General features: G+C 43.2%; 1 protein-coding gene across 3 annotated transcripts in view; it reads right to left on the bottom strand.

Moving 5' to 3' along the window:
- gria1a (glutamate receptor, ionotropic, AMPA 1a) overlaps positions 1-17,622 on the bottom strand; it is an 86,598-nt gene that overhangs the window by 42,941 nt on the left and 26,035 nt on the right. For all 3 annotated transcript variants that reach the window (XM_069670304.1, XM_069670306.1, XM_069670305.1), the window contains exons 4-9: positions 16,992-17,176; positions 11,937-11,990; positions 7,247-7,405; positions 6,489-6,656; positions 5,461-5,565; positions 3,301-3,411 (exon numbers count right to left, since the gene is read on the bottom strand). In XM_069670304.1, the coding sequence (XP_069526405.1) occupies positions 3,301-3,411; positions 5,461-5,565; positions 6,489-6,656; positions 7,247-7,405; positions 11,937-11,990; positions 16,992-17,176 (782 nt within the window). The remainder of the gene's footprint in view (positions 1-3,300; positions 3,412-5,460; positions 5,566-6,488; positions 6,657-7,246; positions 7,406-11,936; positions 11,991-16,991; positions 17,177-17,622) is intronic.

Below are 17,622 nucleotides of genomic sequence, written 5' to 3'. Positions count from 1 at the left end.
ATGCAACCACAAAAACAACGACAGAAAATTAAACTAAATACATGGAAATTAGAATGTTTGATTTTACTCTTCTGAGACCAATTTAAACAGACCTCGAGGACATTTTGAAAATAACATAATTAGCTCTTGCATTGCATTAAAAAAACTGCACAGGTTACACACATTGAATACGCCATTAACCGTATCCTAGCATGGTAAAACTAAATCCTCAAATTCCAGTGGTGGCCTAGTTTTAGTGTAATGCCACGGTCGCGGAGACACAAGCTCGACTGCTCCATTACACATGTTCTGCTTCACTCCTCCAGATCTCCTGTTAACCCCGGCCTGGTCTGTGTGCACAGGCTGGGACAGCAGGGATTGTAGAGAAGCACAAAGTGTAAAATCAACGCACTCCCTCCAACAACCAATCAGGGAGCACAAAAGTTATAAGGCTTAAAACTCCACTGCTACCACACAGCCCAATAAGTGTTCACACCTTATCTCTACTCTTAGGTTCCAAGACAGAGAACCAATTTATCTTGGTAGGAAAGGGGACACTGATAGGAGATGATGTCAGACAGAGTTATTTTAGGTCCACTCTCTTGGGAGACAGCAACCCTTGGGTTGAAATTCAACATGTTTTTTAATTAGATGCCGATAGACTTCTCAACGTTAGTGACCAACACAAAGGTCTTTTTTTGTCTAATGTACCTCCACAGTCCTGAGAAGCAACACTTCCTCTACACCACCGGTCCTTTTCCAAAAGTGTTTTTATGTTGTTTATTGATTAGAAAGACAACACAATTTTCATACAATTGAACTGTCAATGTCCAGGTTAGTCTTCAAATGTACCTCCAGTGGCAGAAACTATCCATTATAACCATTTAGTTATTCATTTTAGCAGACTGTTTTAGACCTCTCAGCTTTTTGCTTGTTTTGTAGACAATTGAAACATGTTGGATTTAGTCGTTGCAGGTGTTTCTGTTCTGGCTTTTCAAATGATTTGATCAACTATTTATCTACTATTACAATGTTTTTGCTAGAGGGAGATGCATGCTGGCAGAATGGGAGGACAAACGTTGGAATGGTCTGGGGGTATTGTCTGTGAAGGTTCTCAGCCATCCAGGTCATGGTAATTCAAAGCTAAATCCAAATGGCAGAACTGAAGAAGCCTTTCAGATGAGGGGTGAAATGTCTTTTAGAACTTCAACCAAGTCCAGTTACCTTTTGGATTTAACTTTGAAGTTTTTGGAGTGTTGTTCAAACCAAGTAACCTACATCGCAAGCCCTGTACTCACACAAGAGAATGTAAAAGTTGCCTAAATTAGCTGGTTTAACTGCCAAACATATTTCTACCCCTTTGCTATCTTATAATCATTTATATCAGGTATAAACTGTACAAGCTATGTAGCTCCTTTTAAAATAGCTGAGTTGATTGTTAATGAAAAAAATCCCATTGCAGCTAGTTTAGCACCAATTTGCTGACTCCTAAGGAATACTTTGGCCCACTGGCCACTGAACCAGACCAACCTGTTGACTCTACCTACTCTTGCTGATGTGTCTGGTCCCCTTTCCACTCAGTCAGATATCCAGCAAGTCAAACTGATAATCCACTACTGAACAGGCTTAGTTCCTTGAATTTGTAGAGGAGCGACATTGAGCCAAGATGGCTGCCACTGATGTAGGATGTTCTTCAGCCACTATCACACCAGTATTAACAAAATGTTAAGTGTTGGCAACTAAATTATGTTATGTAATGTATATGTCTACATTGTTGAACTAGAAGGCGTATTATATAGATGTTGGAACGAGCGACCTAACCAAGCAGACTACCTGCTCTGATTGGTTGTAGCATGCAGAGGCATTTGGTCAGCACTCATTGATAAAGCCTGAAGTAACTGAGAGGTTACAGGTAAATTTCCATTTGCAGATTCGTCTGGTGATGTCAGGCGAGGTAAAAACATTTGCTTAGGAAATTTACCATATGTAGAAATGTGAGACTGATGTGAATTCCCAACTCGTGTGCCTGCACTTACAGATTGTTTGATATGACATGAATGCAGCGTTACCTGATGATTCACATTTGTAATGTCACTATACGTATATTGTTGAGTTCAGCTGTTTCCTGCTGAGGCTACGCTGTCCCTGACTGGAAAGTCACCCCTATAAATAGATAGCAAACATTGGAGTGCATCTGTGCTCTTCATATCTATTACTCTACATTGTCTCTCTCCTCCACCCAGCAGTGATCTGGTGTGCTGTGAATTTATTTGAGGAAAGTACACATGTGGTTGATTTCCTTTTCCCCATAGCAGTGGAGATCATCTGCCCTCACATTGCCCTGCTCGATCCGAAGCGGGATTTCAAATATGAGCTTTTTATTTTATTTATTGGGTATGTTGGATAGCTCCTGCACATTTGCTCAAAGTCCAACAGAATAACACGGGAGCAGCGATTCCCAGAAGATAAGAGACATTCCCACTTGTACCAGGAGTACAAAAAGAACCAGTGCTGGGCTCCAGGCATCTGCACACATGTGGAGTATTCTTTGATATTAAAATTTCAACAAGATGCAGACACTGGGAACATCCTGTGCCTGCACAGATATACAGTATGACCATCCTTATCAGCCTCTCCTGTTTATCAGCCAGGCATTTCCAGCTATGGTGCTCTTTTCCCCCTCAGGAGATGTCATGGTAACCCGGGTGACACAATAGCTGGACAGATTGAATTTTGGTACCCTATTTTAAAACCTTCACAGACTGCTGCTGCTCCGTCTCTGTTATGTAGGCCAGGGCACTTAACACAACCTGGTGAGGTGTTTTGAACAGCAGGATGGTGCCATGTGAGCCAAATGGAGAACATAGGGGACGGAGAAATGAAGGACGCCGGTGTCTGGAGCTATTAGGCACTGTGTACCGACTTGCATAATGTGGAATGACTGAGTAAGTAAGTAAGGGAAGCTTTATTTATATTTAAAGTGGAGTCCTCCACAAACACAGAGAAGAAAGACAAATAAATTAACAAAGACAAGTAACAACACAATGAGAGAAAGACCAAAACAGAGGTAATACAACACAAAACAAATAAAGTGACTGGTTGTGATTGTGTGCAGGCACAGGTCAGACAGAGGGAAGTTATCAGCTGGAAAGAAAGGAAGGAAGGAAGGCAGATACAATCACAGATATCTGCTGAATTCCTCCAGGGGCCTTAACTTTTAGGAACTCTATCACGAAATAAAATGAAAAGTGTTACCTCGCCTTTCTCTATCTCACTCTCTCCCATCCTCCCCCGCCTCCCTCGACCACTTGTTTTACTTACCAAGATAGTGGTGACGATGTACGTTCGGTTCTGCAGGCCGTAAGTCTCGTTGCTGCTTCTCATGAAGCTGGCCGTGGTCACGTACTTCTCGTCTTCGTTCCAGTAGCCGACCTGAGACGAGAAGATGTTACAAACCAGAGCTTGTATTTATCACACTGCTGAAAGAGGTAAACAATGGAAATGACTCATTCATACTCCTACTTGCATACTTAAGAAAAAGCTATTCATCAAACTTTGTGTGACTAAAAAATACACTCTTTTTTTAAGGGTAGATTCATTGTGTTTACAGTACAAAGAGAGAGGAGGGCACACATGCTCTGAGACGTGTTTTGAAGCAACTTTATAAAATATTCTCGGTAATTATGAAAAAGAAGTCTTGTTTCATTAATGAGGACTGCAAACACATTTTCTCTGATGCACCCTGTTCACCAACAGCTTAAATAATTCCTTCTTAATATTTCAGCCTTACATCAATACTGACACAGTAATCTGATTGGACAAGAGGCATTCCATGAGTGCTGATATAGAGAACAACTTCACTGGAACGTTTCAGTCTGAAGCTGTGTCTCAATTCAGGGGCTGCAGCCTTCGAAGGACACGGTCTCCGGAGGAGGAGTTAAGACCGTTAAGGTCGAACTGAAATGAGACGGTCTGGTCAAGGGAGGATTTCTTTTTTGCGTCACCAGCTGTTCCCGCCCTTACCCTTGCGTCACCAAACGCCGCTCCTGTCGCCTAGCAACAGGGAGCTGGTGGGCTAACTAGCTATCATAACTAACGTCACATAACTTAACCTCTTATTTTAAAGATAATTTGTTTCAACGGTCCTTTTGTTCTTCTTTAAACATGTGTAACTCTCGCTATTCGATTGAATTGAAACCAAAAACTTTACATCTAAAAGTGTATTCCTCGGCTGCGCAAGAGTCTGCCATCTCATTTGAATTGGCGCACAATGAATCTCGTGATATGTTGGGCCATGGAGGATGCACCCGATGGATCTCTCGTGGCCCGGGAAAAAGAGGTTGTAATCAGCCTTTAAATACGGCCTTTCGAAGAATGTAGCCCCTGGATTGGGACACAGCTTGTATCACTCCTCCTCTACATTGTCTACATTGATCAAGCTGGTACCTCTGAATCACACAGCAGACTCGTATTTAACTGGTTGATGATAAATTAAAACATACAGATAAATGTATGTGATAAAAAACTGCTGATCTGTGGTAACCTGGAGACACAAGCTGTGTCCCAATCCACGGGCTGCAGCCTTCCAAGGAGGCGGTCCAAAGAGGATGCTCCATTCATAGCTTGCGTAGACCATTAAAGCCAAATTGAAATGAGGCGGTCTGGTCTACCCTTGTGTCACCAAACGGTCTGGTCTACCCTTGTGTCACCAAATGCCGCTAGCCGAAGCTAGCGGGCTTACAAGCAAGCATAACTAACGTCGAGTAAGTTATTTTAAAGATGACACGCTTCTGTGACGCAATCGGCCTTCAAATATGGTAGCCCCTTGATTGGGACACAGCTACAGAGTGCAGGAGAATGTTTGGGTTGCTTGGCAACAACAGTCTAGTTGAGTTGTTGGAGAAAAATGTAGTCTGTTGTTAGTAGTAATACTTCTTTTTACCATGGCTTGTATAACTGTTGTATAAAAACAATATCACACTATTGCTACTTTCACATGGCTACTGGAAATATTTGGGATTTCAAGAAAAGAGAGTGATCTTTTTCGGAAATTAAAAATTACACATGCTTTTGTAATGAAGCATCACTGAGTAAAATGTCTTAATAAATGAGTACAGAGGCAGCTGTTTGATAACTGCTTGTCTCCATTTGGCTTTTCCTGCTCAAAGCGTACCTGTGATGAATCATGTGATCACTTGAGAGCAGCTCTTAAAGGTTACTTGTTCACTTCACTGTATGCCGTGAGTACTTTTCTTGATAAATGTGTCTCAATGAAGAACTTTTTTACTCCTAAGTAGTCTCTTTATGGCATTTTCAAGTGTAGAAGTTGGATAAACTGGCTCACACCTTTCATTGAACGCTGTGTCAGGGCCTCAAATGAGCCACAAGGTTACTACAAAATAAGCTATCAAGCACACTTTTTGAAAAGGGTCCTTGAGCAAGAATAAATATCTTAAATTGGAGCCTCAGGCTCAGGCTTACCTTCTTGGGTCCAGAGGGGGCCAGTTCCATTACGCTCACAGTGTAGTTTGTTCTGCGGCCTTTCTCATTGAACTGAATGTGGCCTGTCAATCCATCTATACGGACCTGTAACAGAATCACAGACACTGAATAAGTAACTCACAGCGTCTGACCTTCCTGGCAGATGGGTAAATAATGGCTGCCGTGAAGGATGATAATCATACTGTCCGTTTTCTTCATTTGCATGTCCTGCTTACACGCGATGCATGCAAAGCATAGCTGTGTTTGTATAGCACTCGTTTATACCCGGGTCCCTACAGGAGTGAATGACAGACGGTGTGTGTGTGTGTGTACAGTGCGGCGTGTTTGTCCTGGCCGTGTGATGGAGTTAATTGAGCGAGCGCGGCTTCAATCTCCTGTCTATCCGCAGGCAGATGGCTGGATTGACTCGGAGCAGGCCACTCTGCAGACAGAGCCTCGGGCTGCACACACACACACACACACACACACACACACACACACACACGCACGCACACTCTTACATGCAATTATCAATATGCCCTCGCAAACATTTATTACACCTCCATAGTTAATGGAAATTGTATTTTAGAGTAAATAAATAACATGTTTGACTTTTTTAGTGTTTTTAATTGAAAATTGTTTCTGCAGGTCCTTTTTTTGGGGTATATTAAATATAATGAAATAAAATCCTTGTTCCTCGATATACAGGGTGCTCTGTGCGTGAGTGTCTGTGTGCCAGCCAGTGCGACATTTGCATTTCCAGGCCAAATATTACATTTCTAAACTCAATTGCTGATGTCATATTCCATGATGATCACGGCTGAGTGTTATTGCCCGCAGGTTTGTTTACTAGCCACGATGTCACATTTGATACTGGAGAGCTCTCCTATGACTTAATGTGAACTTTACACGACAGAATGAGACCTAATTTGTTCAGCCAGCCCCAGCTCAGGAGCGCTTAGCCAATGTGCCACTCAGGAACTTGCATGTTTGTGTGCGTGCATGTGTGGGCATGTATGTGCGCAGACCTGCTGTAAGGCTCTCTGGATGTCTATGCCCTGTCCCCAGGGAGCTGGTGGGTTGGCAAGACATTCCCCGGCGTTGCCCCTGCGAGATATGTCTATCCTCTGTCTCCTCAGATTCTGGAAGGCCGTTGACATGACTTTCACCCCGTCATAGGTTAGAGCGCCCGTGTACTACAGAGAGAGAGCAGACGATTAAAGCAGAAGCAAACTCGGTAATGGAAACCGATAACGGTCCTGGCTTGAGCAGCAGTGAAAGCATTTCTATGAATTTCAGAATGCAACAACGATATCTTCTTAGAATCCTTCAGCTTTGCTTTTCCTCCCAAGGATATCATTTCTATTACTTACATTTCATGTTAATTTTATGTCCCTTTTTCAGATCTATAATGTATCTCCGCTGGTTTGACAGTTGTAGGGCTAAAAATCAATAATCATTTAAAAGCAGAATCCTGGATTTAAATAACCAATCTCAGGCAGGATCAGGGCTCATCTGTCCACCAGATTGAAAAGAAACTTCATAACTTTTTGCAATATTCTGCTGACAGTCACAAACAAACTAAAAATAACAGGGGAAATAAAAACCTGGCTGTTGTAACCAGAACCGCTCGCTTTAAACCTGTAACCACAACTCCTACAAAAATAACCATCATGGTTTTATTTATTTTACTCTAAACACGACAGAGGAAGCTTAATGTATCCTTACTGTTTATGCTTTATGATAGACGAGGGGAAATAAAAGAAGAGGATAATAGTAGTCGTACTTTGAGTCCACTCTTGGGCACTTTGGAGTCTTTGTTGTCAAACTCGAGCCACTGCTGAACGACGCGGCTGACGCTGGGCTCGGAGTTGTTGACGAGCTGGAAGCCGGTGATGTTGGCCCCTCCTTTCCTCAGGTCTGTCAGGTCAATGTCCAGGAAACCCTGAGACAGGAAGCGGACAGGAAGAAAGCTGAACTGAGACACTCAGGTAGAAAAAGAGACACATATATAAGTAAAAAAAATTGATTTCTTATGTGCACAGTAAATGGATACACATCGACTGCACAGCAGTACAGACGGGTTTACTGAAAGCCCTGGAACAGTACCAAAAGAAAGAGAGGAATTCCTTTTAAGCATCCTTTCTAGATGCTTTTTCAGCGGCAGACGTCTCGTATTTAGTGTGAATGATTTGTATCTTGATGTGAGCCGAAGCATCAATCCTGCTTCTTCACTTGCTCAAATGTGTTCTTGAAAGCATCAATGAAACCTCAGACGACGTCAGGAGCAAAGGGAGGTTGTTCCTGCACAAGGAGCCTGTTGGCATGCGGATTCCAAAACTCATCTGTGACAGGCCGACCTGCGGCTGTCTACTGCAGGGGATCCCAACCTGAGGGTCACCACCTCCACAAGGTGTCACAAGACAAACCGGAGGGGTCACGACTTCAGTGGTTTAGAACCTTTTTTGGCTTCTGAGCCCATAAATAAAATCAATACCTACTTCTAACCCCTCATCACAGGTTAGGCCTCAGAGTGGACTTCAGCTGTGAGAAGTTCAAAAGTCCGTAGAGTGATTATTTCTTCAGAGATTCTTTTATCTGAAGGATTTTCAGAGGCCTGAGGAGGTCAGCGTATCTGGTGTTTGAGCAAAAAACATGAAAAGTCAGAAAAAAGTTTAAAAAGTTAAGAAGTAGGATAATTTTGTGTGACAGAAATTGGTTTAATTTTTTTTCTGATCCATCTCATCATCGTGTGACGCCTCAGATTTTAACAAGTTGTGAACCACTAGAGGTCAAGAGCCTGTGTCTACTAACGGCAGTGCCTATTTTCTATACATAACCAATAAAATTCAGTGTTTTCAGCGCTCAGTACTTGAATAAAAGCAATTATTAAAGGAGCAACTCTCCCCCGGAAAAACCCACTGCCAGTCAAAGCTGGTGTTCTCTGTAATCGATAGAAGCAATAATATTTTAAATTGGTGCCATAGCTGTGGAGAAAGTTGTACAAACAGTTTGTGGTTTCGCCCATTCTACATTCCTACAACACCCAGCATGCATTGCGCCCCTCCCTCTGAAAGGAACGGCCCAGCGAGAGACGCTGGAGTGAAATACTACCGTTTAGTTGCAGCCAATGGCTCAGAGCTGTACAGAATCCGACATATGACAACATACCGTTGGATTGTCTAAAAAATCTTCAGGTCTGCAGTCTACATTTCAAACCTGACGATTTTTGAAAGAGACATGACATCAGAGGCGGGCGTCCTAGATTGAGGAAGTGTAGTTCAGCAAGCTCCCTGGCATGATAGGACTGAGGTTGAAAATCAGCCAACTGGCCCTTTAAGCATACAAAGCAATTTAAAACAGACTAAACCGTCACTACCAAGGTGCCGACAGACAACTTTCGTAACCTAGCAACAGTAAGCGGCATTGAGAAGCGCTCTGAAATAGAGGTCATGGGCGCTGCCATCACAAAAAACCTTGTTAGTGAGAAAAAAAACAAAAACACATTCATGCTGTGCCAAATTGTGTTTATTTAGAAAGATATAGCTTTGAAATATTTCTTGTGACTTGACTTGATTGATACATTTAACTCAAGTTAAAAAAACAACTTTTGGTTGAACTGGTCATTAAATGCATCTTGTGACAAGGTTGCAGGCAGTTGTTTGTTTCCAGGGGGCACAAGCTGAAAAAGGTTGGATCTGGTGGACGCCCTGCATTACAGGGTAATTGTGCAGAACACATTACTTTTAAGTCACTGTTTTAAACTGTACCATCAAAAGTGCAAGGGTTAATAGCATAATGAAAATGACAAATCCTTCTTTTTCACTTACAGAGGCTTTCCCATTGTGCAGATCTCATCCCTGTCGCTCCCGAGGGGCCAGAGAAGTGAGAAAGAAACTAAAAAACTCATTTCATGGCGGGAGCCGTCCGAAGCTAATCTCTGATAGACTGAGCCCTCATAGGCTATTGTTAACAAAGGCAGGATCAAAACCTCATGGGCCACTGTGAACAATGCAAGGGATGCCTGAGGCAGAGTAGAATGAAGAAAGAAGCGATTTACTGTAATGGTATCTACTACTTGTATTTTTTCCCCCCTGACTATTATATGGAGAAGGCTGTTTTTCAGAGACGGAGAGCAGCAGCGAGTGGGAGAGACAGATTCAGTCTCTCAGCAGGCTGCCTGTCAGCACAGGGAGAAGAAGAGGCAGACAAGTGGGAATGGGTGGGAGTAGAGACAGAGCAGCAGAGAAGATTTGTCTGTGATTTGTCAAAGATTTAAGAGCAAACTTTTGACTGATGAGGAGAAAAGGTGCCTCTCTGGAGTGTCTCCCGCTCGCCAGGCATTTGTCTCGCAACACACACCTTCGTATCCATCTGTCTTCTCTGCTCTGATGTTCCTTTCATGTCGTTAGAAGCTTTCGCTCTCTCTTGGCCATATCTCAAACTCTCACTTGTTTACTGTCTCTGATCCTCATTCCCATACAGTAAAGACAAAGCACCTTAAATTCAAGTAGCTGGCTTTTAAAGGGGGCATATCTTTTAAATGGAAAGTCTCATATTTTGCACGGGTTTCACATTTTTGGGTGTTTATTGTTCACAGTGAAAAGTGTTTTTCCAGGATCACATTTTCAAAAAGGTCGCCTCTGAAATGGGCCGTTCAGAACAGCTGCAAGTTTCTACGTAGAACCTTGCTTTGCTGAAATCGACATCGTCATTCAGCTTACCATTCCGATACCTCCTGGCGATTCTGGCTCGTACATATAAGGCCAAATAACCGATCCCAGAGCGGCCATGATTTCTACAACTTTGGAGTGACAGTGCAGTGTGGCCACAGAGGGGCTACACGGTCACTTCAAATACTGTCAGCCAATCATGGCTGAGGTCTGACCTTTGACTGGCAAAACGGCTCGGTCGTTTCAGGAGGAAGGAGAGGCTCCGAATGTATACAATTTATGAAACGTGATTCAAAAACACATTAGAATAATAGAAGATCGATAACATAGCTAAAACGTGTCACCTTTAAATACCTTAGAAATCAGATTGTTGATGAATTTTGCGCAGGATCGGGAGTGTAGAAAATGAAAGCTAGGTTAAAGATATATCTCAAAGTTCTCAGTTTCGTCCTGTTTGGCGGCACCTCATGGCGATAAAAGGCAAATGCAGGCGCATTCGTCCCAGATAACCAGACGCCTACGGTTGGAAAAGCAGCTGCTTAGCTCCGCCTACCCTCTCTGGCAGACCAACCTCTGCTGGGTGATGGAGAACGCGTCACTAACTGGGCGCCATGATAATACTATAAAATGCAAAGGCTTTCATCAGTGGGCCACAGGCTCAATCACCATTGCGTTGCATCATTTGGCGATAGATACAGACATTTATTTACATGAAAAAGTTCAAGATGTATCTTTAAACTTTAGTTGACAAATGCAGGCAAAAAAAGGAGCAGTGTTTTCCATCTCCCTAATGTATCTGTGTGTGTGTTACCAGTTGTCCATATTTCTCAGCTGAACACACAGAGTTATGTCTTTTTTCTGCTCCATGTATGAGCTAATGCAGTGCAGTGAGCTGAAGAGGTTACTATAGAAACCAGCCTTTGCTAACACTGGACATGGAGGACGAGGGGGTATTTCTGACAAGAAGTGACTGAAATTCCTTCCTCTTTTTCAGTATCGCGCTATCTGTTGTTTTTCACGCACACACATCTGCACATGTACACACATTTTAGCAAATGAGTAAATTTCCAAAAGTGTACAAGGACACAGAAAAAGTAATTTTTGTTCAAACCTTTAATGGGCCCGTAATAAATGACCACTTTGCCTATCAGCTGTTGTTACCGTCCGAGCCTTATCATTTCAAATTAAATCTGGCAAACTGGCGAGACAAGAGAGATTGAGCCAATCAGCAGTGAGAAATTGTTCAAGCCAGCAGCTGCATATTAATGCTGTTATTACCACAGCTTCTGCTCCTGTCAATTCTCTCTTCATTTGGTCGCATTTAGCGGGTCTGAGCAGTGCTGAGGTGCTACAAACCGCTATCAGTGAGAAAATGGCAGCAGACAAAAAGAGCTAATGCACATAAGCATGCATACATTGGCCGCTTGACCTTCTTCTGTCACTGTCAGTCGGCAGAGATTTGACAGAGAGTCACAGGATGCCAGTTTTTTACTGCTAGTCTGACGCTGTGCTGCTGTTATGTCTGCAGGTTTGACAGTACAGCGAGCTAATATATGATGTCGCTAGAGAGGGGAATGGGATGAGAGAACATAAAAGACATAAAAGCAGATAGTTTTAGGCTAAATTATTCGGCACATGCAAGTCTATTAAAGCGGCAATAAAGAGCTGAAGGTCTGGAATCCTGTTAAAAGCCAAATTTAATAGCGATGCAAATTGAATCGAGGTGTGAAAAGTATGCGGGCAAAAAAAATCCAAAAGAATCTAAATGGATGAAAATGCAGTGATATTACACAGATCCCTTACCAGGTTAGCCAGGATGTAGTGGTAGCTCTTTGCATTCTTGCCTTGTTCGACAATCTGAAACACAAGGACACAGGGGAGATGGAGAATAAAACACCTGTGATACACAAACAGAAGGTTGCTTTATGTGTGTGTTTGTGTGTGTGTGTTCACATCTGACAGAGATGTTTTGACAGTCTCTCAGCAGCCTGCCTGGTAAGTGTTCAGTGCTTGACCTTGTGCAGGACAGACACAAAGTAGGTCGATAAGAAATAAGGCACTCAACACTTGACGGTAAATGTGATAAAAGGCCAGAACCTGAACAAAGACCAGCTGCAGGAGCTGTGTTAAAAGTCGACATATCAACACTTTTATTACCAGCCATCAATTACTGACTGCTACACTATAATATACGACTCAGTAGCTTTAAGAAAATAATAGTTGTGGAGTCAGTTAGACACAATGATGAGTTGAAATGCCCCTTTTCGTTAAAAACAACAACATACTGTCGACAAAATAAAAGCCCACAATTGATTGCATTCATGTTACAGATGATTAGCTCCCTTAAAACAGAGAAGACCAAAGAAAGAAAGGTTTGCATGTTCTTCACGTGCATGTGTGGTCAAAAAACCCGCTAACACCCGGCTTTTTTGCTTAAAGGGAAATGTTAAAATCGGCATTCAGACCCGGGTCAAATGACTCTGCAGTAGACCCGGGTAATAATCGCCTCGGCTCCGATCGGCATCGATGGGTACACAAACCCGGGTTGCGCGCTAATCTCCGCCCCCTTTCCGGCGCGATGCTATGACGCACATTGAAGTTCCGGCCGCTGTTGCATAATTACAGAAGAACAACAATTTGTTCTTTGTTTCGTGCAAGATGCAGCAACACTGGCAAGGTCAGCGATGTGAGAGAGCTTCTTCGAATCCGAGGGGAAGAAGAACAGGTATCCGGTGCGTTTGTGACGACAGGCGGCGACGCAGCAGAAAAGAGACCGATCAGTCTCTTTTCACCAGATTATGGAGGGATAGATTGCTGATTAAATGAGAATAAAAGCTTAATAAGAGGTGTAGATATAAATAAACTGGACTTTTGATTCTTTATAATGAAAAAACAACTGTTCAAAGTCTGAACTTTATACTCAGAGTTGCAGTGACTCATTAATTTGAAACATTGCACTACATTCCCTCTCCCCCTCCTCCTCCTCCTCTTTCTCCCTTTACGTCCATTTTCAACATTATTCCCCTGAGAGCTGTAATTTGATCTTTGATCTAATATTTAAACAACTTATCCAGCCTCCTGGAACTCCACCGCTCCACTCCACCGTGGTCTAACAATACCATCAAATAATGAGGTCTGTAAGTGCTGAACTGTGCACAAGGCCCCCCCGTCTCTCTCTCTTTCACGCCTACGCTCCATCTCTCTACTGCTGGTGCTGCTGTCATTCTTTACCTGCAGGCGTCACAGGTCGGCTGAGCAGCGAGGGTCAGGGCTGTTTGAACATTACAGTGGTGGAGGTGTAGTGTAGTGCCAGAGCGGGTTTATTTATACATGAAATGGGCATGTTGACGCCACTTTTTCCAACATTTTAAAGGTGTCGTAATGGTGGCGAATGTCTAGTTCGCCACTTCCAAGAGCTGCATTGTAAAACAAATGTATGTTTCATCGCAGCATCCCCAGCAGTCACATAAAATAAGGCAGAGTGGGCAGCACTTATTCAAAGCCATGCTCCGTCCAATTAATAGCCTTTGGCACAGCAGAGAAGAGGCTCATTCAACGGTCCGCTCAGGCACTACGCATGACCTCGCACATTTTTCACTCCTCCTCCTCTCTCTGAGCGTTTTTCCCTCGCGTAGACTTCGTGGGGGTGCGCTCATTTGTTTGTGGGTTACGCGTGTGTGTCTAATGACGCTGTAGGTCATGACAGAAGGTGGCATTTGTTATTAATGGTGACCCCAGCACAAGGCGGCCCCCGCAGCCAAGCCCCGGGCAAGGAAAAAACTAGAGGGGAGGGAGGGGAGACGCACACCAGCGCTGACACCAATACACTCGACACGCTGGGGAAACACACACAGTTCTGCCACAGTGGACCGTCAAATGGAAATGTTTTGGATGAGAGTCGGCTTTTAATAATGCATGCAGATTTGAAGAGTCACTCAGAGTTCAGGCCCGAGAGAGCGGGTCACTTTTTGTCTCTCTGTCAGAAAAAAAAAACACTTGAGGTAGATCTTCTGCCGCGATGAGTGTTCCCCAGAGTGTACATCAATATTCAGCTTACACAAGAAGTCACCCTCGGGATATTGTCGGTGACGTTATATATCGTAGTAGAATCTGTGTACTGTACGAGATGAATGAGATGAACACATGGCTGGGTTTAAAGGGCAGAAGAGACAGAGGTGTGTGTGTCGCTTTTGTTTGGGTGCACATGCGGGGCAGCGTGGAGGCAGGGAGCAGATGCAGATGATTGATGGTGGCCGTCTGAATGGAGAAATTCTCTGGCTCAGCTCCTGTAAACTGGTGAGAACTGATGCAATAACCTTAACTGTAGACACGGGGCCATCAATAACATTCACACAGAGGAGCCACGGCTTACAGATGGGGGCTGTCTGTTTGTGTGTAGTATGAACATCATTAAAGTGCATGTGTCTGTGGGCTTTTCTTTCATACAAACAACAATGTGCTGAAAAAGAAAAAATGTTTAGAAGACTGACAGAAGAATCGTAAATCACACAGATGATTGATGATGACATCAGCATGGAAAAAATACAAATAAAACATGTGTGGATATTCCCGAGGACCCCATAACCTGCACTGATGAAAGGGTTCAGGTGTATAAACACCCACATTAATTTTTGTTGCTATGCCTGTTAAGAATTCTGCTTTTGAATGACACACATTTTACCTCTACTTTCCTTGCATGACATACCAAAATATCCGCAGTAAAAATGTCCAAAGGCTACAACACAAGCAGATTAAACACTTAATCTTCTTTTATATATTTTGAAATATTAGGTTTTTTATTTTAAACTGAGGTACACATAGACAGGTTTTTCATTTCCTGCATTTCCACTGAAATCACAGCTTTTCCTTGCAGGTTTTGTTTCTATCTGACTTTTCCTAAATAATGAAAAAAGGCAGCTCCGGGCTACATGGGCGGCTGTGGCTCAGTGGTAGAGACGGTCGTCTTTCAATCGGAAGGTTCGATCCCTGACTGCTACAGTCACATGTCGAAGTGTCCTTGGCAAGACACTGACCCCCAAATTGCTCCCGAAGGTCTAGCCATCAGGTATGAATGTATAGATCTGACTGGAGATTGGCACTTAAGCCCCGTGTCCACAGCGTGTGTGTGTGTGGTGTTTCTGAGCGCCAACTTCTTCTTTCAATTGTTCCCAATGAGGACGGACAGCATGCGGCTGCCTAGAGAAAAAGTGCAGCAGAGCGCTCTTTTATGTGCGTTCGCTCCGAGTGCTTCAAGTTGAAAATCTCTGAACTTTTCAGAAAGGCGCTGGTGTCGTCACCGCCGCTTTTTTCAGGCAACCAATCAGATGGGGCGCAACTCGTCGCCCTGGTTATCACCAAACATGGAGGAGCAACTTGTGGGAGCAGATCAGTCGGACACTAAATGTTGCTGGTATGTGTTGTGCTTTTATATCGTTGTCATAGAAACAAAACCTGTCTCTCACCGAACAGAGTGCTTCATCCTCACGCCCTGCTCACGCTTTTCTGCCAGAAAATGATTTTGTGTCAACACAGGGCCTTAGGCCTTTGCCATCAGTGTGTGAATGTGTGCGTGAATGGGTTAATATGACATGTAGTATAAAAGCTCTTTGAATGGTCAGAAGACTAGGAAAGCGCTATATAAGTACACTCCATTTGCCATTTCCATGTGAAATATCATGCATATGGAGGCTATAGCTTCACGTCCCAGGCATACGTAAGCTTGATGAATTGCTGTATAGTTGCTGTGAATTGCTTGTGTAGTGCTAATTAGTCCTACGATTATAAATATCAACAGGAGAAATATAAGATCTTTTATTAATACTTTTTATTACTGCTTTTTTTGTACAGTAGGTTTTATTTTTTTCAATTTAAAAGTCTTTTGTTTGAGGTCATACAATTCATTATTGTATGCTAGCTCTTTGGTAACAGGTCTGGCTAGGATTGCTAGCCGGACAGAGTTTCTAGCATTGTTCTAAACCCCAACAGGATCGAGCAGTGGCTTAAACACAGTGGATGAACCCATAATGAGTCTGTGTAATGTTACCTTTAACCCCCAAAACTAATGCAGTTAGTCTATATGATGTTTCTATGACTTGGAAGTATTGCTTTGTTGGTTCTGCAGGAAGCTAGCTAGCAGGCATGCTAAAGACTGCAGCCTACTTTTAATTTCTGACGCCTTTCCTCTTCTTTTCTTTGTTCTTCAAAGACTGAAAATAAAACACCACCATCCAAACTAAATGAATGCTGAAGATGACTCTTACTGCAGCCCTATGTACACGACTTCAACACACAGTTAAATCCAAAGCCTGACAGACCTGTCATGCACAGTTGCTAAGCCGTGATTGGGCAATCTGTGTTTGGGTGAGGGGTTTAGCTAACAGTCGACTGTAATGCCAGGAACATTTTCCTTTACACAGTACAGAGGTGAGTAAGCGATGATCCTATCACAGGAGAACTGCCGACTCCATTACAAATGCTGTGTTATTTATCTCTTCTGTCCTTGATGCTGCAGGAGACTAAGCCCCCACAGCAGACCACCAACCAACCCCCACTATTCATTGCTATCTCTCTATCCCCTGTATGCCTCCCTCCTTTGTTCATCTGATTATGCACAGCCCAGTTCTGAAGTGTGTGTTTTTTAAATGTGTGTCTCTGAAGAAGTCCTTTAACCTTTACATGCAAGCTAATTACTCATTAATTATAAGTCCAAAAGGAAAATGTGATATAATTTGGAGCAAAGGCGCAGCTTATAAGTTTGATTTGTTATGAGGTTGCATTCTTTCAGCTGAGATTGCATGATATCTTGCAACAAAATTACATAATCCTCTTTCATCGCAAAAACACAGAGAAGCTTTTTACCTTTTTGAGGATGCCAGTGAGCCTCTCAGTCTCACAATCGATGATAATCTGGCCCTCCTTTCTCTTGTCCAAATCCTGGAACACTTTCAAGAAAGAGGCCTCCGTCATGGTCTCCACATTGACGGACGTCACCAGCCAGTTCCTCTCCGCTGCTGTGTCCAGAACCTTCTGCAGCACCGAGAGGCCTGGAGGGAAAAGCAGAGGGAGGTAAAACTTTCAGGAAGTAAGAAATGAGAAACTGCGGGAGCTGAGTCTCTGCAGGGGCACTTATAGCAGAAGTAAGGATGAATGGAGTGATGAATTACTATTTGAGCAGCACGTAAGTGTCTATATTTTATTAGGCAGCCTGAGACATAAATTATGTGCATGTTAATCTTATACTGGGTGAAGCTGCATCATGAGCTGAAAGATGAATTAACATCTCGGGAAAAAAACATCAGCCGTGCAGAAAAGCAAACGGCTCTGGATAAGTTTATCCATCAGAATCTCCCCTGTAGCTCTGGTGATGAAGTACAACAAGCGGGACAGTCCATTAAGCACATTGACACGTACAGGTGTGCTTTTCCAAGTCGTACAGCGCCGGGCTAAATTATCACCACTTTCACGCTAACAAATAATCAGCCCGTGCATC

This window comes from Semicossyphus pulcher, unplaced genomic scaffold (assembly GCF_022749685.1).
Source record: "Semicossyphus pulcher isolate SPU_LCO1_2020_fin unplaced genomic scaffold, fSemPul1.0.p SCAF_2, whole genome shotgun sequence".
In the NCBI taxonomy this organism is placed as follows: domain Eukaryota; kingdom Metazoa; phylum Chordata; class Actinopteri; order Labriformes; family Labridae; genus Semicossyphus; species Semicossyphus pulcher.
The sequence above is the reverse complement of the archived record's forward strand: the minus strand, read 5'-3'. Positions and strand labels throughout refer to the sequence as shown.